Source organism: Arachis ipaensis, chromosome B10 (genome assembly GCF_059453495.1).
Source record: "Arachis ipaensis isolate K30076 ecotype BB chromosome B10, ASM5945349v1, whole genome shotgun sequence".
In the NCBI taxonomy this organism is placed as follows: domain Eukaryota; kingdom Viridiplantae; phylum Streptophyta; class Magnoliopsida; order Fabales; family Fabaceae; genus Arachis; species Arachis ipaensis.
Genome location: NC_142435.1, coordinates 13342669 through 13368939, shown reverse-complemented (window position 1 = coordinate 13368939; position 26271 = coordinate 13342669). Strand labels below are relative to the sequence as shown.

At 36.5% G+C, this 26271-nt stretch overlaps 1 protein-coding gene, 1 long non-coding RNA gene and 1 other non-coding gene across 3 annotated transcripts; 1 reads left to right on the top strand and 2 right to left on the bottom strand.

Annotated features, from left to right (window-relative positions):
* Positions 1 to 5781: 5781 nt before the first annotated feature.
* LOC148579194 (small nucleolar RNA R71) lies at positions 5782 to 5889 on the bottom strand. The gene has a single exon (XR_015895322.1). It is a non-coding gene; the product is annotated as a small nucleolar RNA R71 (small nucleolar RNA).
* Positions 5890 to 14699: 8810 nt separating this feature from the next.
* LOC107624125 (pentatricopeptide repeat-containing protein At4g21190) lies at positions 14700 to 17846 on the bottom strand. Its single transcript, XM_016326588.3, has 6 exons — positions 17568 to 17846; positions 17326 to 17437; positions 17135 to 17233; positions 16581 to 16724; positions 15707 to 15919; positions 14700 to 15419 (listed from the first exon to the last, which is right to left on the bottom strand). Exons 2-6 carry the CDS (start codon positions 17407 to 17409, stop codon positions 15018 to 15020), a joined length of 942 nt encoding a protein of 313 aa, XP_016182074.1. The 5' UTR covers positions 17410 to 17437; positions 17568 to 17846; the 3' UTR covers positions 14700 to 15017.
* Positions 17847 to 19947: 2101 nt separating this feature from the next.
* Positions 19948 to 21146, top strand: LOC107624428 (uncharacterized). The gene is made up of 2 exons (XR_001616892.3): positions 19948 to 20329; positions 20799 to 21146. It is a non-coding gene; the product is annotated as an uncharacterized LOC107624428 (long non-coding RNA).
* Positions 21147 to 26271: the final 5125 nt, after the last annotated feature.

Sequence of the window (26271 nt, the reverse complement as noted above, 5' to 3'; positions counted from 1 at the left end):
TTTAAATTTTGAATTTGAAAATTAAATTTTGAATTTTGAAAATTAAATTTTGAAATTTGAATTTTGAATTTTGAAATTTGAATTTTGTAAAAGTTAACAATATAAGATAAAGTTTTGAAAAAGATTTAAATTTTGAAAAGGTTTGATTTTTAAAATTTTAAATTTAAATTTTGAAATTTGAATTTTGGAATTTAAATATTGAAATTTGAAATTTGATTTTGAAATAAGATAAGATAAGATTTTGAAAAATATATGATTTTTGAAAAAGATTTGAATTTTGAAATTTAAAACTAAGATAAGATAAGATAAAAATTTTAAAAAAATTTGAATATATTTTTTTTATGCAAATTTCGAAAATTGAATTAAAATAAAGAGAAAAGATATTTCTGAATTAAATGGGGAAAGAGAAAAACAATAAAATGACACAAAACTTAAAATTTTTAGATCAAAACGAAGAAAACAACTAAGAACAACTTGAAGGTCAAGATGAACACGAAGAACAATTTGAAGATTAAGATGAACACCAAGAACAAATTTTTGAAAAATTTTTAATAACTAAATAAAAACCAATAACCTCTTAATTTACGAAAAAGCAAAAATAAAAACAAAAATAAAAACAAATAAACAAGCAAAAAGCAAATATTTACAATAACCAATAATAAGGCACACGTTTGCAATTTCCCGGCAACGACGCCATTTTGAAAGAGCGAAACTCTCGCGCGATCTAGAATTTTCTAAAAATAAATTCCCGTTGTAAGTATAGCTTCTAGACCGACAAGAATTCCTTCCTTACAAAAGTTTTGTTTGTCACTTAAGCAAACCCAATAAAATTGATAACCGAGTATTTAAACCTCGGGTCGTCTTCTCAAGGAACTACAGGGAGGTGTTCTTATTATTAGTTATGGAAAACAGTATTTTTGGATTTTAAAAGGTTTGAACAAGGGAAATAAATTGTAGGAATTAATAAATTAATAACTAATAAAACTCTTGGCAAGGTATGAAAATTTGGAAGTCCTATCCTAGTTATCCTTATCGATGGTGATGAGAATTGAGTTTTAATCCCACTTAGTTAACCTTTACTAAAGCAAAGGAAAGTCAAGTGGACTAATTAGTTTGATCTTCAAGTCCTAGCCAACTCCTAAGAAAGGACTAGAGTTATCGGAATTCAATTCAATTAGCAAAAATAATAATTATCAATCACGATGAGTTTGATAACTCAAGAGTCTTCAATTAATCAATTAAAGCCAAGAATATAAAAAAAACTAAATAAGAATCATAAATCTGAAATACCTCAATTTATATTAAATAAAGAAAATCCTAACATAAATGGTTCATAAGCCAATTTGGCAACATAAGTAATCAAAAAGCATTAAAGTATCTGAAAGCAGAAGAGAAATATAAAGTAAAAGGAATATTGAACCTGAGAGAAAGTTGAAATCCTAAATTCTTTAAGAGGAATCCTAATCCTAAAACCTAAGAGAGAGGAGAGAACCTCTCTCTCTCTCTAAAAACTACATCTAAATTATGAAAAGTGAATAATGGAAGACATGTTAATGAGGACGCATTCCCCCACTTTATAGCCTCTAATCTGTGTTTTTTGTGCTGAAAACTGGGTCAAAAACAGCCCAGAAATCGCCCCCAGCGTATTCTGATACGTACAGGTCGCGGAAAAGTGACGCGGAAGCGTCGTCCACGCATTTGCGTGGATTGCGTTTTTGCCAGGTCACGCGTCCGCGTTATCCACGCGTTCGCGTTGCCTGGCTTCGGGGCAGTGATGAGCGGATAATTTATACGCTTTTTGGCATTGTTTTTAGTATGTTTTTAGTAGAATCTAGTTACTTTTAGGGATGTTTTCATTAGTTTTTATGTTAAATTAACATTTCTGGACTTTACTATGAGTTTGTGTGTTTTTCTGTGATTTCAGGTATATTCTGACTGAAATTGAGGGACTTGAGCAGAAATCAGATTCAGAGGTTGAAGAAGGACTGCTGATGTTGTTAGATTCTGACCTCTCTGCACTCAAAGTGGATTTTCTGGAGCTACAGAACTCGAAATGGCGCGCTTCCAATTGCGTTGGAAAGTAGACATCCAGGGCTTTCCAGCAAATTATAATAGTTCATACTTTGCTTGAGGATAGACGACGTAAACTGGAGTTCAACGCCAGCTCTCTGCCCAATTCTGGAGTTCAGCGCCAGAAATGGATCAAAACCTGGCGTTCAACTCCACAAATGGCCTCTGCACGTGGAAATTTAAAGCTCAGCCCAAGCACACACCAAGTGGTCCCCGGAAGTGGATTTATGCATCAATTACTTACTTCTGTAAACCCTAGTAGCTAGTTTATTATAAATAGGACTTTTTACTATTGTATTAGACATCCTGAGTTTCATCTGCGGATCACAGACAGTCTTGGTTACTCCGGTTCCCCTCTGGGGCCGAGGCCAATGAACTCTCTTACCACTTATGTATTTTCAACGGTAGAGTTTCTACACTCCATAGATTAAGGTGTAGAGCTCTGCTGTTCCTCAAAGATTGATGCAAAGTACTACTGTTTTCTATTCAATTCATCTTATTTTGCTTCTAAGATATTCATTCACACTTCAACCTGAATGTGATGAATGTGACAATCATCATCATTCCCTATGAACGCGTGCCTGACAACCACTCCCGTTCTACCTTCGATTGAACGAGTATCTCTTAGATTACTAATACAGGGGACCGAGTCCGAGATATTGGGATCTTCGTGGTGTAAGCTAGAATGATGGCGGCATTCAAGAGAATCCGGAAAGTCTAAACCTTGTCTGTGGTATTCCGAGTAGGATTCAATGATTGAATGACTGTGACGAGCTTCAAACTCGCGATTGCTGGGCGTAGTGACAGACGCAAAAGGATAGTAAATCCTATTCCAGCATGATCGAGAACCGACAGATGAATAGCCGTGCCGTGACAGGGTGCGTTGACCACTTTCACTGAGAGGATAGGATGTAACCATTGACAAGGGTGATGCCTCCAGACGATTAGCCGTGCCGTGACAGGGCATTTGGATCATTTTCCCGAGAGAAGACCAAAAGTAGCCATTGACAATGGTGATGCATTACTTAAAGCCATCCATGGAAAGGAGTAAGACTGATTGGATGAAGATAGCAGGAAAGCAGAGGTTCAGAGGGACGAAAGCATCTCTATTCGCTTATCCGAAATTCTCACCAATGATTTACATAAGTATTTCTATCCCTGTTTTATTAATTATTTTCGAAAACCCCATTACTATTTTATATTCGCATGACTGAGATTTACAAGGTGACCATAGCTTGCTTCATACCAACAATCTCCGTGGGATTCGACCCTTACTCACGTAAGGTATTACTTGGACGACCCAGTGCACTTGCTGGTTAGTTGTGCGAAGTTGTGAACCATGGTATTGGCATCATGTTTTTGGCGCCATTACCAGGGAAAGAAAGAGCGATGAATTTTACATAATCAAAGTGTAATCACAATTTCTGCGCACCAAGTTTTTGGTGCCGTTGCCGGGGATTGTTCGAGTTTGGACAACTGACGGTTCATCTTGTTGCTCAGATTGGGTAATTTTCTTTTTGTTTTCTTTTCAAAAATATATTTTTCTTCAGAATTTTTAAGAATGAATTCTAGTGTTTCATGAAGCATGTGAAGCCTGGCTGGCTGTAAAGCCATGTCTAAATTCATTTAGACTGAGGCTTCCAATTTGTTATCAAGAGCAAGCTAGTTGTTGCCAATCCACCTGCTACTGTTCCTGATTTACATACTAAAGCTTGGCTGGCTATTAAGCCATGCCTAACCTTTTGATTGGAGCTTTAGACTAAAGAGCACAATATTCCTGTAATTCATATTAAAGATTTTGAAATCCTTATTTTTGTTTTTCAAATAATTTTCGAAAAAAATACAAAAAAATTAGAAAATCATAAAAATCAAAAATATTTTTGTGTTTCTTGTTTGAGTCTTGAGTCATGTTATAAGTTTGGTGTCAATTGCATGTTCATCTTGCATTTTTCGAACTCTCATGTATTCATAGTGTTCTTCATGATCTTCAAGTTGTTCTTGGTAAGTCTTCTTGTTTGATCTTTGCATTTTCATGTTTTGTGTCTTTTCTTGTTTTTCATATGCATTCTTGAATTCTTAGTGTCTAAGCATTAAAGAATTCTAAGTTTGGTGTCTTGCATGTTTTCTTTGCATTAAAAATTTTTCAAAAATATGTTCTTGGTGTTCATCTTGACATTCATAGTGTTCTTGGTGTTCATCTTGACATTCATAGCATTCTTGCATGCATTCATTGTTTTGATCTAAAAATTTCATGCATTGCATCATTTTTCTTGTTTTTCTCTCTCCTCATAAAAATTCAAAAATAAAAAAAATACCATTCCCTTTTTCTCTCTCAAAAATTTGAAAATTAGATTTGACTTTTTCAAAAATTTTTAAAATCAAGTTGTTTCTTATGAGTCAAATCAAATTTTCAATTTGAAAATCTTATCTTTTTCAAAATCTTTTTCAAAAATCAAATCTTTTTCAAATTTCTTAGTTATTTTTGAAAATTCCAAAAATATTTTTCAAAAATCTTTTTCTTATTTTTATATATCAAATTTTCGAAAATAACAATAACAATTAATATTTTGATTCAAAAATTTCAAGTTTGTTACTTACTTGTTAAGAAAGATTCAAACTTTAAGTTCTAGAATCATATCTTGTGATTTCTTGTGAATCAAGTCATTAATTGTGATTTTAAAAATCAAATCTTTTTCAAAACTAATTTCAAAATATCTTTTCTAACTTCCTAACTTCATATCTTTTCAAAATTTATTTCAACTAACTAACTAACTTTTTGTTTGTTTCTTATCTGTTTCAAAACTACCTAACTAACTCTCTCTCTCTAATTTTCGAAAATATCTCCCTCTCTTTTTCAAAATTTCTTTTTTTTTATTTAACTAATTATTTTAATTTTTGTTTTTTAATTTTTGAAAATTACTAACCTTTTTCAAAAACTATTTTCGAAAATCACTAACTCTTTTTCAAAAATTATTTTCGAAAATTCCCTTTCTCTCTCATCTCCTTCTATTTATTTATTCATCTACTAACACTTCATCTCACCCAAATTCGAACCCCCTCTTCCATCTGTGTTCGAATTTCTTCTTCTTCTTTTCTTCTAACTCACACTAGGACCTCTATACTGTGGTAAAAAGGACCCCTATTATTATTATTATTTTTCTGTTCTCTCTTTTTCATATGAGCAGGAGCAAGGACAAGAACATTCTTGTTGAAGCAGATCCAGAACCTGAAAGGACTCTGAAGAGGAAATTAAGAGAAGCTAAATTACAACAATCCAGAGAGAACCTTTCAGAAATTTTCGAACAGGAAGAGGAGATGGCAGCCGAAAATAATAATAATGCAAGGAGAATGCTTGGTGACTTTACTGCACCTAATTCCAATTTACATGGAAGAAGCATCTCCATTCCTGCCATTGGAGCAAACAACTTTGAGCTGAAACCTCAATTAGTTTCTCTAATGCAGCAGAACTGCAAGTTTCATGGACTTCCATATGAAGATCCTTTTCAGTTCTTAACTAAATTTTTGCAGATATGTGACACTGTTAAGACTAATGGAGTAGATCCTGAAGTCTACAGGCTCATGCTTTTCCCTTTTGCTGTAAGAGACAGAGCTAGAGTATGGTTGGACTCTCAACCTAAGGATAGCCTGAACTCTTGGGATAAGCTGGTCAAGGCTTTCCTAGCCAAGTTCTTTCCTCCTCAAAAGCTGAGCAAGCTTAGAGTGGATGTTCAAACCTTCAGACAGAAAGAAGGTGAATCCCTCTATGAAGCTTGGGAGAGATACAAAGGACTGACCAAAAAGTATCCTTCTGACATGCTTTCAGAATGGACCATCCTGGATATATTCTATGATGGTCTGTCTGAGTTATCTAAGATGTCATTGGATACCTCTGCAGGTGGATCCATTCACCTAAAGAAAACACCTGCAGAAGCTCAAGAACTCATTGACATGGTTGCAAATAACCAGTTCATGTACACTTCTGAAAGGAATCCTGTGAATAATGGGACGCCTATGAAGAAGGGAGTTCTTGAGATTGATACTCTGAATGCCGTATTGGCTCAGCACAAAATATTGACTCAGCAAGTCAATATGATTTCTCAGAGTCTGAATGGAATGCAAGCTGCATCCAACAGTACTCAAGAGGCTTCTTATGAAGAAGAAGCTTATGATCCTGAGAACCCTGCAATAGCAGAGGTAAATTACATGGGTGAACCTTATGGAAACACCTATAATCCATCATGGAGAAATCATACAAATTTCTCATGGAAGGATCAAAAGCCTCAACAAGGCTTTAATAATGGTGGAAGAAACAGGTTTAGCAATAGCAAGCCTTTTCCATCATCCACTCAGCAACAGACAGAGAATTCTGAGCAGAATTCATCAAGCTTAGCAAACTTAGTCTCTGATCTGTCCAAGGCCACTGTGAGTTTCATGAATGAAACAAGGTCTTCCATTAGAAATTTGGAAGCACAAGTGGGCCAGCTGAGTAAAAGGATCACTGAAATCCCTCCTAGTACTCTCCCAAGCAATACAGAAGAGAATCCAAAAGGAGAGTGCAAGGCCATTGACATAACCAAAATGGCCGAACCCAAAGAGGGAGAGGAGGACGTGAATCCTAAGGGGGAAGACCTCCTGGGACGTCCAGTGATCAATAAGGAGCTTCCCTCTGAGGAACCAAAGGACTCTGAGGCTCATCTAGAGACCATAGAGATTCCATTGAACCTCCTTATGCTATTCATGAGCTCTGATGAGTATTCCTCTTCTGAAGAGAATGAGGATGTTACTGAAGAGCAAACTGCCAAGTTTCTTGGTGCAATCATGAAGCTGAATGCCAAATTATTTGGTATTGAGACTTGGGAAGATGAACCTCCCTTGTTCACCAATGAACTAAGTGATCTGGATCAATTGACATTGCCTCAGAAGAGACAGGATCCTGGAAAGTTCATAATACCTTGTACCATAGGCACCATGATCTTTAAGGCTCTGTGTGACCTTGGTTCAGGGATAAACCTCATGCCCCTCTCTGTAATAGAGAAACTGGGAATCTATAGGGTGCAAGCTGCTAAAATCTCACTAGAGATGGCAGACAATTCAAGAAAACAGGCTTATGGACAAGTAGAGGACGTGTTAGTAAAGGTTGAAGGCCTTTACATCCCTGCTGATTTCATAGTCCTGGATACTGGAAAGGAAGAGGATGAATCCATCATCCTAGGAAGACCTTTCCTAGCCACAGCAAGAGCTGTGATTGATGTGGACAGAGGAGAATTGATCCTTCAATTAAATAAGGACAACCTTGTGTTTACAACTCAAGGATCTCTCTCTGCATCCATGGAGAGGAAGCAGAAAAAGCTTCTCTCAAAGCAGAGTCAACCAAAGCCCCCACAGTCAAACTCTAAGTTTGGTGTTGGAGAGTCTCAACAATGCTCTGAACATCTGTGAGGCTCCATGAGAGCCTACTGTCAAGCTATTGACATTAAAGAAGCGCTTGTTGGGAGGCAACTCAATTTTTATTTATCTAACTATATTTTTCTTAGTTATATGTCTTTATAGGTTCATGATCATGTGGAGTCACAAAATAAATATAAAAATTGAAAACGGAATAAAAAATAGCAGAAGAAAAATCACACCCTGGAGGAAGCATATGCCTGGCATTCAACGCCAGAACAGAGCATGGTTCTGGCGCTGAACGCCCAAAATGGGCATCATCTGGGCGCTGAACGCCAGAATTGCACCCTGAAGAAGAGCTGGCGCTGAACGCCCAGAACAAGCATGGTTCTGGCGTTCAACGCCAGAAATGGGCAACAAATGGGCGTTGAACGCCCAAAATGGGCACCAACCTGGCGCTAAACGCCCAGAGTTGTGTGCAAGGGCATTTTACATGCCTAATTTGGTGCAAGGTTGTAAATCCTTGAACACCTCAGGATCTGTGGACCCCACAGGATCATCTCATGATCTGTGGACTCCACAGGATCATCTCAGGATCTGTGGACCCCACAGGATCCCCACCTACCTCCACTCACTTCTTCTCACCCCTCTTTCATACAATTCCATAAACACTCTTCCCCATAACCCTTCACCAATCACCTCAATCTCTTCCCTATCACCTCTTCACCACTCACATCCATCCACTCTTCCCAATAAACCTACCTCATAAACTCCACCTACCTTCAAAATTCAAAATCAATTTCCCACCCAAACCCCCCTACATGGCCGAACCTTAACCCCCCTCCCTTTCCTATATAAAGCCTTCCATTCTTCCTCATTTTCACACAACACAACCCTCTCTTCTCTTCTTAGCCGAAACATAACCTTTCTCCCTCTCCTCCATTTCTTCTTCTTCTTCTATTCTTTCTTCTCTTGATCGAGGGCGAGCAAAATTCTAAGTTTGGTGTGGTAAAAGCATAAGCTTTTTGTTTTTCCATTACCATTGATGGCACCTAAGACCGGAGAATCCTCTAGAAAAGGAAAAGAGAAGACAAAAGCTTCCACCTCCGAGTCATGGGAGATGGAAAGGTTCATCTCCAAAGCCCATCAAGACCACTTCTATGATGTTGTGGCCAAGAAGAAGGTGATCCCTGAGGTCCCTTTCAAACTCAAAAGAAATGAGTATCCGGAGATCTAACATGAAATTCAAAGAAGAGGTTGGGAAGTTCTAACAAATCCCATCCAACAAGTCGGCATCCTAATGGTTCAAGAGTTCTATGCCAATGCATGGATCACCAAGAACCATGATCAAAGTAAGAACCCGGATCCAAAGAACTATGTTACAAGGGTTCGGGGGAAATACTTAGATTTTAGTCCGGAGAATGTAAGGTTGGCGTTCAACTTGCCAAACATGGAAGAGAACGCACGCCCCTACACAAGAAGAGTCAACTTTGACCAAAGGTTGGACCAAGTCCTTATGGACATATGTGTAGAAGGAGCTCAATGGAAAATTGACTCAAAAGGCAAACCGGTTCAACTAAGAAGACTAGACCTTAAGCCTGTAGCTAAAGGATGGTTGGAGTTCATCCAATGCTCAATCATTCCCACTAGCAACCGGTCTGAAGTTACTATAGACCGGGCCATCATGATCCATAGCATCATGATTGGAGAAGAGGTGGAAGTTCATGAGATTATACCTCAAGAACTCTACAAGGTGGCTGACAAGTCCTCCACTATGGCAAGGTTAGCCTTTCCTCACCTCATTTGCCACCTATGCAATTCGGCTGGGGTTGACATAGAGGGAGATATCCTCATTAAAGAGGACAAGCCCATCACTAAGAAAAAGATGGAGCAAGCAAGAGAGCTCATTCATGGAGCTCAAGAGGCGTATGAAGCTCATCACCATGAGATCCCGGAGATGCCTCAAATGCATTTTCCTCCACAAAATTATTGGGAGCAAATCAACACCTCCCTAGGAGAATTGAGTTCCAATATGGGACAACTAAGGGTGGAACATCAAGAGCACTCCATCATCCTTCATGAAATTAGAGAAGATCAAAAAGCAATGAGGGAGGAGCAACAAAGACAAGGAAGAGACATAGAAGAGCTCAAGGACATCATTGGTTCCTCAAGAAGGAAACGCCACCATCACTAAGGTGGATTCATTCCTTGTTCTTATTTCTTCTATTTTTCGTTTTCTCTATGTTAAGTGCTTATCTATGTTTGTGTCTTCATTACATGATCATTAGTAGTTAGTAACTATGTCCTAAAGTTATGAATGTCCTATGAATCCATCACCTCTCTTAAATGAAAAATGTTTTAATTCAAAAGAACAAGAAGTACATGAGTTTCGAATTTATCCTTGAACTTAGCTTAATTATATTGATGTGGTGACAATGCTTCTTGTTTTCTGAATGAATGCTTGAACAGTGCATACGTCTTTTGAAGTTGTTGTTTAAGAATGTTAAATATGTTGGCTCTTGAAAGAATGATGACTAGGAGACATGTTATTTGATAATCTGAAAAATCATAAAAATGATTCTTGAAGCAAGAAAAAGCAGCAAAGAACAAAGCTTGCAAAAAAAAATAATAAAAAAAAATAGGCGAAAAAAAATTAGAAAGAAAAAGAAAAAAAGCAAGCAGAAAAAGCCAAAGCTCTTAAAACCAAGAGGCAAGAGCAAAAAGCCAATAACCCTTAAAACCAAAAGGCAATGACAAATAAAAAGGATCCCAAGGCTTTGAGCATTAGTGGATAGGAGGGCCTAAAGGAATAAAATCCTGGTCTAAGCGGCTAAACCAAGCTGTCCCTAACCATGTGCTTGTGGCGTGTAGGTGTCAAGTGAAAACTTGAGACTGAGCGGTTAAAGTCAAGGTCCAAAGCAAAAGAAAAAGAGTGTGCTTAAGAACCCTGGACACCTCTAATTGGGGACTTTAGCAAAGCTGAGTCACAATCTGAAAAGGTTCACCCAATTATGTGTCTGTGGCATTTATGTATCCGGTGGTAATACTGGAAAACAAAGTGCTTAGGGCCACGGCCAAGACTCATAAAGAAGTTGTGTTCAAGAATCATCATACTGAACTAGGAGAATCAATAACACTATCTAAACTCTGAGTTCCTATAGAAGCCAATCATTCTGAATATCAATGGATAAAGTGAGATGCCAAAACTATTCAAGAGGCAAAAAGCTATAAGTCCCTCTCATATGATTGAAGCTATATTTCATTGATAGTTTGGAATTTATAAGTATATTCTCTTCTTTTTATCCTATTTGATTTTCAGTTGCTTGGGGACAAGCAACAATTTAAGTTTGGTGTTGTGATGAGCGGATAATTTATACGCTTTTTGGCATTGTTTTTAGTATGTTTTTAGTAGAATCTAGTTACTTTTAGGGATGTTTTCATTAGTTTTTATGTTAAATTCATATTTCTGGACTTTACTATGAGTTTGTGTGTTTTTCTGTGATTTCAGATATTTTCTGGCTGAAATTGAGGGACTTGAGCAGAAATCAGATTCAGAGGTTGAAGAAGGACTGCTGATGCTGTTGGATTCTGACTTCTCTGCACTCAAAGTGGATTTTCTGGAGCTACAGAACTCGAAATGGCGCGCTTCCAATTGCGTTAGAAAGTAGACATCCAGGGCTTTCCAGCAATATATAATAGTCCATACTTTGCTCGAGGATAGATGATGTAAACTGGCGTTCAACGCCAGCTCTCTGCCCAATTCTGGAGTTCAGCGCCAGAAATGGATCAAGAACCAGAGTTGAACGCCAGAAATGGATCAAAACCTGGCGTTCAACTCCACAAATGGCCTCTGCACGTGGAAAGTTAAAGCTCAGCCCAAGCACACACCAAGTGGGCCCCGGAAGTGGATTTATGCATCAATTACTTACTTCTGTAAACCCTAGTAGCTAGTTTATTATAAATAGAACTTTTTACTATTGTATTAGACATCCTGAGTTTCATCTGCGGATCACAGACAGTCTTGGTTACTTCGGTTTCCCTCTGGGGCCGAGGCCAATGAACTCTCTTACCACTTATGTATTTTCAACGGTAGAGTTTCTACACTCCATAGATTAAGGTGTAGAGCTCTGCTGTTCCTCAAAGATTGATGCAAAGTACTACTGTTTTCTATTCAATTCATCTTATTTTGCTTCTAAGATATTCATTCGCACTTCAACCTGAATGTGATGAATGTGACAATCATCATCATTCCCTATGAACGCGTTCCTGACAACCACTCCCGTTCTACCTTCGATTGAACGAGTATCTCTTAGATTACTAATACAGGGGACCGAGTCCAAGATATTGGGATCTTCGTGGTGTAAGCTAGAATGATGGCGGCATTCAAGAGAATCCGGAAAGTCTAAACCTTGTCTGTGGTATTCCGAGTAGGATTCAATGATTGAATGACTGTGACGAGCTTCAAACTCGCGATTGCTGGGCGTAGTGACAGACGCAAAAGGATAGTAAATCCTATTCCAGCATGATCGAGAACCGACAGATGAATAGCCGTGCCGTGACAGGGTGCGTTGACCACTTTCACTGAGAGGATAGGATGTAACCATTGACAAGGGTGATGCCTCCAGACGATTAGCCGTGCCGTGACAGGGCATTTGGATCATTTTCCCGAGAGAAGACCGAAAGTAGCCATTGACAATGGTGATGCATTACATAAAGCCAGCCATGGAAAGGAGTAAGACTGATTGGATGAAGATAGCAGGAAAGCAGAGGTTCAGAGGGACGAAAACATCTCTATTCGCTTATCCGAAATTCTCACCAATGATTTACATAAGTATTTCTATCCCTGTTTTATTAATTATTTTCGAAAACCCCATTACTATTTTATATCCGCCTGACTGAGATTTACAAGGTGACCATAGCTTGCTTCATACCAACAATCTCTGTGGGATTCGACCCTTACTCACGTAAGGTATTACTTGGACGACCCAGTGCACTTGCTGGTTAGTTGTGCGAAGTTGTGAACCATGGTATTGGCATCATGTTTTTGGCGCCATTAACAGGGAAAGAAAGAGCGATGAATTTTACATAATCAAAGTGTAATCACAATTTCTGCGCACCAGGAAGCTATGGCAAATTATATATCGTTGCGAAGCCCCAGATGTTAGCTTTCCAACGAAACTAGAACCATCTCATTTGGACCACTGTAACTCAAGTTATGACCGTTTGAGTGCGAAGAGGTCAGGCTGGACAGCTTAGCAATTTCTTCAACTTCTTGTATTCCTTCCATTTTTGCATGCTTCCTTTCTATCCTCTAAGCCATTCCTGCCCTGTAATCTCTGAAAACACTTAACACACATATCAAGACATCGAATGGTATAAAGGGGGAATTAATATTAATAAAATTAAGGTCAAAGAAAACATGTTTTCACATATATCATATCATAAGGAAGGAATTGTAAAACCATGCAATTTCATATGAATAAGTGGGCGAAGAATTGATAAAATCACTCAATTGAGCACAAAATAAATCATAAAATAGTGGTTTATCAATGACTCATAACTCGGCCAAATAAAGTACAGCTCGACATTACACGTTACAAACCGAGCTCAACGGCCTACACACTAGAATCAAAACGACAGACTAGACATTATCATCCATTAAGCCTTATTATTATTCTTCAATTCAGACGATGAAATAGAAACATAACCGACTTGTTTCACTCCGCATATAAAGGTATAACATCTTCTTCTTAGGGACACAATTGAATTCTCAATACTGACTTAAATTTCGGAGTGCCTTTGCAGGTACACTCCCCCCTTGTTTCTTGCTCACGCTCCGCGCAATTGGACATCCCCTTGGAGTAAAGCTCAAACTTCCACAAGGCTCAAAGGCCGGCACCGAAAATAACAATTCGGCGTCAATTTCCAGGAACCGAGCTCTTCCCTCATGTATCCATACAAGAACATAAGCAAATGCCACCAAATCGTCATATTGCCCTTGCACAACTCAATTACTCAGTCAAATATAGTATTATTAATTTAAATGCTAAATAATTTGCTTTCTTAATGACTTATCTTGACTTACGTTCTTTAAGAATAACATTCTTTTTCAATTTTGAAAAAGAAAAGTATGCACAAGCACATGATGATTCACTACTAAATGTCATTGTATGAGGTAGATCATAAATTCCTGTGCCCAATGCTAAAATTTTCAGACTTGGTATATAACCATCAACTAATGGCATTATAACTATGACTATGAAAGTTCAATTTGTATAAATCTTATGAACCTCTTATACAAGCAACAATTTGAAATAAATCTGCCAAATCATAACAACAACCCCAATCTCCATATAACCATGTATTTGAGAAAATTTTTGAGCCAAACGCCCACGTTCATTCAGCATTGATGCTGGCTAGAGAAGAACATCAAATCTTGGTTTTCCCCGTTGTAGAATACCTGAGTTTCAAAAATATGCTCTTCTGGCCCAAAGCCAAGAGTAGGGGTCGTAATGGTTAAGGTAAAGTAGGATTTAGATCAAACCCTAACCCTAACTCTACTCGCAAATTGATATTTTTATATAAATTCAACAATATTCTATTCGTGAGTTGAGAATATTCCAACCTTAACCCTACCTGTTCTTAACCTGTGGATATCCTACCTTACTCGCGGGTTACCAAAAAGATACAATATTATTGCATAACTTGACGATAATTTAAAATATAATTGAATTTTATATAAAAAAAAACGTATTAAATTATCAATTAATAATCTTCTCTTAAGCTACATTTGTTTACAGAAACAGGACACTAAAACAGGAACACAGAGACACAAAATCATGTTTAACAAATGAAACATGAACAAAAAATTGTGTCCACTCACAATTAGTGTATTTTATTTTTGTCGTGACAAAAAAACACAGAAAACACTAAGAAGGATACAGAGACGCTACCAAGGGACACAATTTATTTTTTACTTTTTTTCATTATTCTTGTTAAGTTTTTATAATTGTATTTTTTTATTATTATATTTTTTTCTCAAATTTTTTAATAAAAAAAAAGAATAAATTAAATTTTTATAATTTATTCTACTTTGTCACCAAACAGAATACAAAAATACTAAATTTATGTGTTTCTATCTTTTATGTCTTATTTTCAATGTCTTATATTGTTCTATTCTCAGAAACAAATACAGCCTTAGTGTCTAAGGATCTTTTGCATTTAGTGAGAGGTCTTTAGTTTAATATCCACTTGAAACATATTTTTATATAAGTATATAACATATACATATATAGAGTGCAAATTAGTCGAATAGGGTAGAACTCAACCCGCACAAGAATCCTACCCACAATTCTACCTAGCCTAGTTGGGTCGGGTTGGGTAGCCATGGGTAGAGTGCATATTGCCACCCCTACCCAAGAGTGTCTCCATTCTATGTCCTTAACACTTTCCATCCTTCCATGATAGAGGCATGTATACAATACATTCCAACTATGACAGAAATAACTGCCAATGGAAACTCATCAAGTATTGAATTATCTTAAATCATCTTTCCCGAACTATTATACATCTAACACTGGTTCCTTAGTCTCAAATGAATCATCTGATATTTGTTTAGATTCCATGGTTCTTGTATTGGCGTCCTGGTTGAATTGTTCATCAACTTCCTCTAACTCTGAAGTCTCTTCTGATGTATCATTGTCGTCTAAGTCCAAATTTGATTCACCATTTACCTTTGCATGCTCATTCTCTTCTCTGTAGTTGCCTTGATAAGGTTGACCAGACACCTTGATTTTTATACGCCGTCCTCCTTTGACGTATCTATATTTCCATCTAGGTGGTGGATATTTTTGGTGTATCTTCTCATATTTGTCCAACATGCCCAGCTCCTTAAAGACACCTCCAATCACTTGCACGACAGTCAAATTAGGATGAACACCAAGCTCCTCCATATCAGCAAAAACCTACAATCAGATCATGTCTGTTTCAGGATGATATTTGGTGGATATTTAGAGAGTTTGAATATTTTCTAGCAATTAGCTTGTCTTGGTTATATAGCTCTTTAATTTTATTTATCTTTTATTCTTGTAATTATCATTTATTTTTTGTCTGTAATAAAGTTTCTCCTCCTAAATATATTTCACCGGTTGAACAAGTAATATCCTATAATTTGGGAATTTCATGACTAGTAAGCAGATTATAAAGGTGCAAATTATTTATATTGACATAAAATCACAAATCAGAATAATACCTCAAACATCTTGTCATACATGCCTATCTTGTAGTAGATAGATATCATTTTATCAAAGAATTTACGAGGCAAGCTTTCCATATACTGCATTAATAACTTCATCCAAAGCTCTTCAGCTTCATCGATTCGATCATCTTCTGCTAATGCATTCAATAATGTGAAATAGCTTCCCATAGTCCTACCTTGGCCTTTGCTTAACATCCACTTTGTTACCTACAGTTCCATCGGTAATTTGTATACGCGGGAACTAATTTAGAGGATATTCCCAGATCGAATATACACAGCAACATAAGACATTAGAAAGTTAAACAAAATATAAATTAAAAAAATAAACTCAAAATAAATTAAATAGCTCTGGTTCCTGAAGATGACATCCAACAACCTGGTGAATACAACATGAATGAAGACAAAGGCATTAAGGTTGCGTTTTGAAGAGAGACTGAGACTGATAGACTAAGAGACTAAGACTGGGAGACAAAGACTAAATTAAGTCTTTGTATTGCGTTTAGTGTAAAATTTATTGAACTGTGTTATGTCTCACTATTATGTCTACTTTTAAGATAAATATGGAGATTGACGGGTAGATGAAATTTGAAAAGTTAAATGAAGGTGTTTTTGACAAGAAATGTTATTAAAGTTTCAGTCTCCGTTATAAAAAATTTCAATTCTCTTGTGTCCACACTTTCTGGAGGTACTGAAGGGACTGAAATTTTATGTCTCGGGACTAAAATTTTATGTCGCGGAACTAAAATTTTAGTACCAGTCACTGACCACCATACACAATACTGAATTACAATCTCCCAGTCTCTGTCCAAGTCTCTGAAACAACCGCTACCTAAAAGTTTACATGGATAGCATTTCTTTGTTTAAGTACCTGTATCACCCGCTTCCACTCTTGTTGATCTTCTAGAGTCTTGAGTGCCTTTTTCATAGTAATTAAAGGGAACTCTAATTCCCAAGCAACATAGGAATCAAGAGCACCATAAACTTCCTCTTTGACATTTGACAGCTGTCTAATCTACACACAACACATACAGAGACATTAACTTTTCCAAGAATCCAAATCACCTAGGAAAAAATCAATCACAAATTTTCTACTATCATGATTATCAAGTGAGAAGAAACAACTGGAACAAAAATTAAAAAGTAAGCACCATTTCTAACCATGAAACTTTAAATCACTGACAAATTTTAACCATGAAGGGAGGAAACTAATTTTGTACTCATGAAAGATAGTTTATGTGACAAAAGTATTTGAACTTTACTTTTATTGTAGATTTGTTAAAATTCCAAGCTTTCAATGGTAGAAAATCAGAATTGTTCGTCTTTTGTACAAAATTAGTTTCCTTTATTCATGGTAGATTTGTCGACATGCTGAACTTTTATGATAGAAATGGTAATTTCTTCGAAATTAAATTAAAAACTTACAGTCTCAACAAGCTTAGCAGCCTTGTTAATGGTCCCAACTCTTTTATGGGTCTTCCAAACTCGTGGATAGCGCGGCCTTGGACCTTTTGCAGCACACACCTGAAATTACAACAAAAGAACTTAAGACAAAAAAATGTTTGGCGCTATGAGTTTGCATATTTTAACTAGTAATGTCACTTCCCAAATCTTACCACAGTGCTTCGTGTGCTTGATGGAATTTCCATTGCTTGAAATGTTTTAGCAATAAGTAAAGGAGAAACTCTCAGTGCATGCATCCTGAAGAACTGTCTTTAGAATAGAACACTGAACACCATAACGATAAGAGCAATTCAGCTCGTTTCAGTTTCCAATATAACACAGAGAAAGCGTATGTCAATCAAGAAAAGTTAAAGAAACAGAGCCACAGTCTACAGACGTAACGACAACGGCTTACCTGAAGATTGACACAGTGAGAGCGGCGACGGTGAGAGGAGAGGCCGATATCCTGACGCAGCGGCTCCACGGTGGAGTTCCGAGTGAGGAGGGCCGCTCCACAGTTGGCAGCTGGGAGAGGTGCGGCAAAACAGCAGAGCTCAGAGAGCGTGAAGCTGTGAGAGCCGAGAGAGTACACAGATGGGATTAGATCAAGGTTCTGAAAGGCGAAAGCTATAGATATCAGAACCGAATTGATAATTTCCTCGGTTATACAATTGGATCACTCCTTCAACTTCACAAGTTAAATTGGTTAATTGGACCATATTTAAATAAAAATATAAAATTATAAAAAATAAAATTAAAATTAAAAGGTTAAAATACATGTATTTATAAACATATTAATAATAATCAAGTTGGGTAAAGTATTAAATTGGTCCCCTATGTTTGGGTGTAATTCTGTTTTAGTCCTTAAGGTTTAAAGTGTCCTATTTAAGTCCAAAAAAGTTTTATATAGCATCAATTTAGTCCCACAGTGAGGTTAAATATAAATAATTAACGGAATATCCTACATAACAACAGTACAAGAACAAAATTGATAATTTGGAGAACAAGTACAAGCTCCAGAGGCACAAAATCAACCGTTGATGCATCAATACATTTATTTATCATTCTTTTTAGTTCTATAGAAAATATTTTATTTATATATTAAAAAAAATAATAAATAAATGTATTGATGCATCAACGGTTGATTTTATGCCTCTGGAGCTTGTACTTGTTCTCCAGACTATCGATTTTGTTCTTGTACTGTTGTTATGTAGGATATTCCATTAATTATTTAACGTTGACCTCACTGTGGGACTAAATTGATACTAAATGAAATTTTTTTGGATTCAAATAGAACACTTTAAACCTTAAGGGTCAAAACAGAATTACGCCCAAACATAGGGGACCAATTTAGTACTTTACCCTAATCAAGTATTAATTTTTAGACACAAATAATAATATAAAAAAAGTATCATTTAAATAAAGATGTTTAAAACATTTTTTTAAAGATGTTTTTAGTAATTAAAATTTAATACATATAATAATTAAATCGTATTATTTTTGTCAAAATTATATCAGACAAATTGATTTGACCGAAAAATCAATAAATTATACTTTAAACCCGTCTAAATTAATATTATTTTATAAAAAAATAGCTATAATATCCCTATTGTAAAAAATAACTAAAATGCTATTATTATTATTATTATTATTATTATTATTATTATTATTATTTTGAGAACCCTAAATCCTAACCCTTCTCTTCTCTCTCTGCCGTCATAGGGTTAGGATTTAAGATTCTCAAAATTAATATATATAATAGAGTATTTTAATTATTTTCTATAATAAAGTTATTGTAGTCAATTTCTATATAAAAAAAGAATATTAATTTAGACCGGTTCAATATTTGGTTTATTGATTTTTTAGCCAAATCGATTTATCTGATTTAATTTTGACAAAAGAATACGGTTTAATTGATTATATGTATTGAATTTTAATTACTAGAAAACATCTTTAAAAAAAAAACGTTTTAAGCGTCTCTATCTGAATGGCTCTTATACAAAAATAGATAATAAACTAGTCACTAACACAGAATATTTTTTTTCACAATCGATAAATCACAAGGTTACGAGAGCCGAATCGATTAATGAACCGGTGAAGTGACTGTTTTAATAGTTCAGTGATCCAACTGAGATTCAACCGATTTAATTAAATATAAAATAAAATTTTTAAAAATTTGATATATAATTTCAAATATTCAAATTTAATGAATTATAAGCTAATAAAATTCAAAATTTCACAATTTCACATAAAAAATTATCTATAATTTATTATTTAAAGTTCACAAATAACTTCAAATATCAAAGTTTATAACTAAAAAATACCAAAATTCACATATATGCTACTCATCACAAATCATATTCATTACAGAGTAAACTAACACAAGTGTTCAATATTAGTTAAAATCAATTATTTGAAATTCCTTAGACTAATTAAGGCATTCCCATATAAAGCACACTATTAAAGAAACTAACATCAAGTCATATATGCTACTAAACAAACTTAACACAGGTTCATATAACTTAAATGCCACATCCCCCAAGAGAATAACAAAGTGAAATTTCAGACTTTTCAATAATTTTTTGATCAACCTATAGTCATAGTTCTAAGAACCGAATCAATCGGTTCAATCAGATTAACCGAAAACCAATCACCAAATCGGTTCAGTCAGTTTCAAAAACTACTTAACAAAAAACCGATCAAACCAGGAGTTAACAGGTAAACTGAACGGTTTTTTTAATGGATTTTCGGTTTAAACTGCCCCCAACAGCGTCATTTAATGGGCTGGGAAAAAAAAACCTAAATCTAATACCCTAACAGCCTAACGCAGCCCCAACCCCATTCCCACCCTCTCCTCTCTGAAACTGAAAATGGAAATTGAAAGAACAAAGTGAAGAACCCTAGCCCCTAGCTCCCAGCCCCCAGCCCCCAGCCCCGCTCGTTTTCATCGCCACTCTTCTCCGCTGGGTATAGGCGTGTTTGTGGAAGCATCGTTGCGTGTGGAAGCTCCGTCGCGTGTGGAAGCTCCGTCGTCGTCTCCTCTGTTCGAGAGCTCTCTCTTTGTGTTCACGTGTGGAGGCTCTGTCGCCGTCGCGTGAAAGCTCTATCGCCGCGCGTGAGAGCTATGTTCGAGCTCTCCCTCTCTCTGTCTTCGCCATTGTCTGTCTCTTGCTGCCGGTAAGTAAATGTTATTACTTGGAATTATTTTTATGTATACCGTATTTCTCTCTTGGGTTGGGTTGGATCAAGGATTGATTTTTATGATGCTAAAATTGAATATTGAATATTGTTTTGATTTATCGCATTTGGGGGTGGATATCATTTGAATCGGGATGCAAATTTTGCTAATTAGGTAGGTAATTGTTGTTGGATGACTTGGATCTCGTCCCCTCCTTTTTGTGTGAATCTCGTGTTGAATGCTCATAGCTCAGGCATGAGTTGATATTCTCCTTTGATTCAACTGTTTCTTTTCAAGTTTTAACTGAATTGTTAGAGTGATTGATTTGACGTTGGTTTCCAATTTTGCACTCTATATACTTATTGGATTGGTTGAGTTCTCTGCCCTTAAAGTTACATGCATCCAAACACATAGATTTTCTACTTTTGATATTCAAGCAAAAGTTGAAAGAACTAGTGGGACTGGTAGGAAAAACAAGGTGGACAACCGGGAGCTTATTGGTGGTGGGAAAGTGAATGATAGCATGGCAAAGGGTCCCCAAAGGAATAGTTAGATCCATATTGCCATGAATCTCAATTTGGGAGGAGGTAATGAAACAATTGAAGATGATAGTTTCTCCCGTCATTGTTGAAGTAGAACTTCTGGTCTTATATTATAGTTTAATGCATTATCTCTTGGGACACAGTTTTGGATTTTATGTACTCAGATAATAAATGTATCAATTGGTCTTTAGATGATATTTAAAAGTCTCCTATCTTTTACCAAAAAAAATTGAAGAGAAGGCCTTATACCTATATATCATCATATTGTGTGCAAGTTTGAAACAATTGTTTGTTAGTATTTCTTTTGATAGTAGAACATTATGTGTCTGTCTTTATGTGCGTTTTGATTGTTTTTAGTTATGAACTTTGATGTTTGAAATTGTTTGTGAACTTCTAATATTAAATTATGGATAATTTATTATGTGAAATTGTAAAATTTTAAATTTTATTAAATTAGAAATTATTGAATTTATATATTTGAAATTATATATTGAATTAAAAATAATTTTATTTAATATTTAATTAAACCGGTTGAATTCCGATCGAACCAATAACCAGTAAACCAGTGACCTTACCGGTTCAGTTCTCGCAACCTTGCCTTTAGTTGAGGCTATGTACTTCGCAACATTGACACAGCAAGCAAGCTTATCAGTTTTCTCATCCGAGATTTCAACTAAAAACTCTTCTTCCAACATCAATCAGAGATGGATCCAGTTGAAGAGCACACGTTTTTAAGTTTAACTAATTTTACTCAGCAACAAGCCAACTACTAATAAATTAACTTAGAACTAAAATAATAGCACAAAAATAACTCAGAAAATTACAAATAGTCAACAATAATTAACCCAGAAGTCAGAACAAAATAACAATAATCCAGCTCTTTTAACAACAATGAACAACAAAGAAAATTAACTCACAAAACAATAATTAACCCAGAAAAACAACAATTAACAATCAACATAATTAAATCCAAAAAATAGAAATTAACTCCCAAAAATAAAACTGAAGAAGTAGTAGAGGAGTGGAGGCTTACAAACACAGAAATTCAGTAACTCAAAATAAGCAAAAATTAACAAAATCAGAATCAGAAATCAGAAAATCAAATAAAAGTATAAAACAAGCAAAAATAAATTGAAGCAGCACTGCTAACCAACGACAAAAGAGGAAAGCAAGTGACGGTGACGGAGGAGGGAAAGCGAGCTCAAACAAAGAGCAACAGACCACTCGAAGAGGGATGTTGGCCTCAGAGAGAGAGAGAAAGAGCTCTAAGAGACAACTACTGATTGAGCAACCTTTGTGACGGCGACGCCATTGGGTCAATAGGACGTTCGTGCGACGGCGATGAGAAGAGGAGTTATGAGAACTGAGAAAACTTTGGCGATGAGAAGAGTGCAACAGCACCCGTGCTTTTTCCCTGCCAGCTGTGACAGCACGCTCTACCGGAGGAGGAGTTCGGCGATGAAGGATGTCAATGGTGGCTAGCTGGGCTTAGGGTTAGGTTTCAGAGAGTGAGAGAAAGGGTGTGGGGTATTTCTTCGTTCTTCTTCCTTCTTATTTTTCTTAAATAGCAAAATGGCATCATTTTTTTATGGAAAAGTATAGGTAGACAATAAAAATATTACACAATGTGAATAATGGATATATCATATGTTCAATTCACTAGATGTGCGGATGGTTATTCTAATATTAAGATTTAGGTAGGTAATTTGGGGGTGTAGTGTGTTTTTACTTTATTGAGCCAATTTTAGAGCCCATTGTTCACATTATTCATAAAAGCCATTGTCTACCTAGTAAAGTCCTTTTTTTATTGATGCATCGAACTGGAAGCCATGAAAAAACCCGATCGGTTCTGGTGGTTCATTGTTTAACCGTCGTTTGGCCGGTTCCCTGATCAACTTTTTACAAGACGGTTTTATACCTCAATCAAATAGGCTAAGTGATTGGTTCTCAGTTGACTGGTTAAACCGGTTAATCCAGCTCGATTTTCAAAACAATGATAAATCAAGTCCAGCAGGTGATCTTAAATTCAATATTTGTATCTTTATCGAATAAATTTGGAGTTTAACCAACATTGCCTTCATCTTGATTAACAATTCTAGAAAAAAAATTAACAAACTAATTAAAATAATCCAATACTAGCAAAACATAAATTCAACTAATTTATAAATCTCGTTATATATGCTATATTAACCTAATCTGTTCTGATCTTTTTAATCCCTAGTCATTATCCATTGAGCATTTACCCATTTTGGTTCTCAAAGAATTTTGGGTCAGACACTTTAGTCCCCAACTAAAATTAATTACTCGATTAGTCCCTAACAAATAATTCCGTCAGTCACTTAGGTCCTTGGCTCCTTTCACTCTAATGGAAGACAAAATGGTCTCTGACAACTCTAACAAGGGACAAAATGATTCCTGACAACTCTAACAGGGGACAAAATGATCCCTGACCCTAATTTTCATCAAATCTCGCATAATCCTAACATTTATACTCTCATTCACCTTCACAGTCTTCTTTTCCATCTTTTCTTTCCTCCACTTTAGCTCCAAGATCAAACCATGGTGTAACTACCGTGCGTGTCGCATCTACATCAACATGTCATGGACCACACATTTCCTAAATCTATGTGACTGGTACACCCATGTCCTCCGCACTTCACCCACCAGAAGCATTTACCTCCATGTCCTTGATAACAGCATCACCTCTAACCCCGACAATGTCCACCACATCCTCAAGACCAAGTTCCACAACTACCCCAAGGGCACGCCTTTCTCTACTCTCCGGCAAGTAATATAAATTGTTGGACATTAAGACATCATGAGAAGATTCTCCTTTGACATCATATGCAAATTTTCATTTGGAATGGACCCCGAGTGCTTCATTCCTTCTTTTACGGAGTCCAAGTTGGCAGACAGCTTCGACCTCGCATCCAAGCTCATATGGAAACTGAATCGATTACTGAACATTAGTTCGGAGAAGAAGCTGAAGGAAGTGATTGGAGTGGTGGACAATGTGGTCATAGAAATGATAGGGCAGAGGAGGAGGTAGATGGCAACGACGACGACGGGTCTTAACAAATCAGACTTGCTGTCTAGATTTATGGGATCCATCAAGGACGACAAGTACTTGAGAGACATAATCATTAATTTCCTGAGTATGAATTGGTTGGAAACAAGTTGAGGATTTTTCTTCTTGTGAGCAATGAAGTTGCAGAGTGTGCATTATGTAGCTTGAAGTTATAGTGTTAAACTCTTAGTGTTATGTGAGATATGATGGAAATTGGGGGAGAACAGTGTCGTTTCTGAACAGAGGATGTCAGGGATCATTTTGTCTCTTGTTAGAGTTGTCAAGGACCATTTTGTCTTCTGTTAGAGTTGATAGAGTCAAGGACCTAAGTGACTGACGAAATTAATTGTTAAAGGCCAATCGAGTAATTAATTTTAGTTGGGGACTAAAGTGTCTGGTCCAAAATTCTTTGAGGACCAAAATGGACAAATACTCTTATCCATTATATTTTTGTTGTCTTTTGCTACATGGGAACATGTTTCACATACATGAAATTTATAAATTTCTTTGAATGTGGCTATGTGATTCAGATGGAGGCAATATTTCATACATGATTAAAAGAAAAAAAAATTGTTCAACAATAAGACTACAACTTAGCTCTTTTTAAAGGTAGACCAAGACTCAGATTTAGACATCCAAATCAACACCATGAGTAATTCACCATTTAAAATTTAATGTAAAAGATTGGTGCACGAAATTGTGATCTCCAGGCTCGAACAAATCCTGGTAATGGCTCCAAAGCTTGGTGCTCTGATCTTAATTCATAATTGTCACAACTTCGATACAACTAACCAGCAAGTGCACTGGGTCGTCCAAGTAATACCTTACGTGAGTAAGGGTCGAATCCCACGGAGATTGTTGGTATGAAGCAAGCTATGGTCACCTTGTAAATCTCAGTCAGGCGGATATAAAATAATCATGGAGTTTTCGAATATTATATAATAGAATAGGGATAGAGATACATATGTAATTCATTGGTAGGAGTTTCAGATAAGCGAATGGAGATGCTTTTCGTTCCTCTGAACCTCTGCTTTCCTGCTATCTTCATCCAATCAGTCTTACTCCTTTCCATGGCTGGCTTTATGCAAGGGCATCACCGTTGTCAGTAGCTACATCCCCTCCTCTCAGTGAATAATATGCTCACGCACCCTATCACGGCACGGCTATTCATCTGTCGGTTCCCGATCATGCTGGAATAGGATTCACCCTCCTTTTGCGTCTGTCACTAACGCCCAGCACTCGCGAGTTTGAAGCCCGTCACAGTCATTCAATCATTGAATCCTACTCAGAATACCACAGACAAGGTTTATACCTTCCGGATTCTCTTGAATGCCGCCATCATTCTAGCTTACGCCACGAAGATTCTGGTTAGGAGATCTAAGAGATATTCATTCTAGCTTTATTTCATGTAGAATGGGGGTGTTTGTCAGGCACGTGTTCGTAGGGGAGATGGTGATGAGCGTCACACATAATCATCACCTTCATCACGTTCTTGGGTGCGAATGGATATCTTAGAAGCGAAATAAGATGAATTGAATAGAAAACAGTAGTACTTTCATTAATCTTTGAGGAACAGCAGAGCTCCACACCTTAATCTATGGAGTGTAGAAACTCTACCGTATGAAAATACATAAGTGAAGGTCCAGGCATGGCCGAGATGGCCAGCCCCCTAAAACGTGATCACAGGATCAAAATACAATCCAGGATCCAAAGATGAACAATGGAATAAAACTGAGACCAAAGATGGTCAAAAAGACGTCTAATACAATAGTAAAAGGTTCTATTTATAATAAACTAGTCACTAGGGTTTACATGAGTAAGTAATCGATGCATAAATCCACTTCCTGGGCCCACTTGGTGTGTGTTTGGGCTGAGCCTGAGTGTTGCACGTGCAGAGGCCATTTGTGGAGTTGAACGCCAGTTTCTGTGCCAGTTTGGGCGTTCAACTCTGGTTTTGGATCCTTTTCTGGCGCTGGACGCCAGATTTGGGTAGAAAGCTGGCGTTGAACGCCAGTTTACGTCGTCAATTCTTGGCCAAAGTATGGACTATTATATATTGCTGGAAAGCTCTGGATGTCTACTTTCCAACGCAATTGGAAGCGCGCCATTTCGAGTTTTGTAGCTCTAGAAAATCCACTTTGAGTGCAGGGAGGTCAGAATCCAACAGCATCAGCAGTCCTTTTTCAACCTCTGAATCTGATTTCTGCTCAAGTCCCTCAATTTCAGCCAGAAAATACCTGAGATCACAGAAAAACACACAAACTCATAGTAAAGTCCAGAAATGTAAATTTAACATAAAAACTAATGAAAACATCCCTAAAAGTAACTAGAT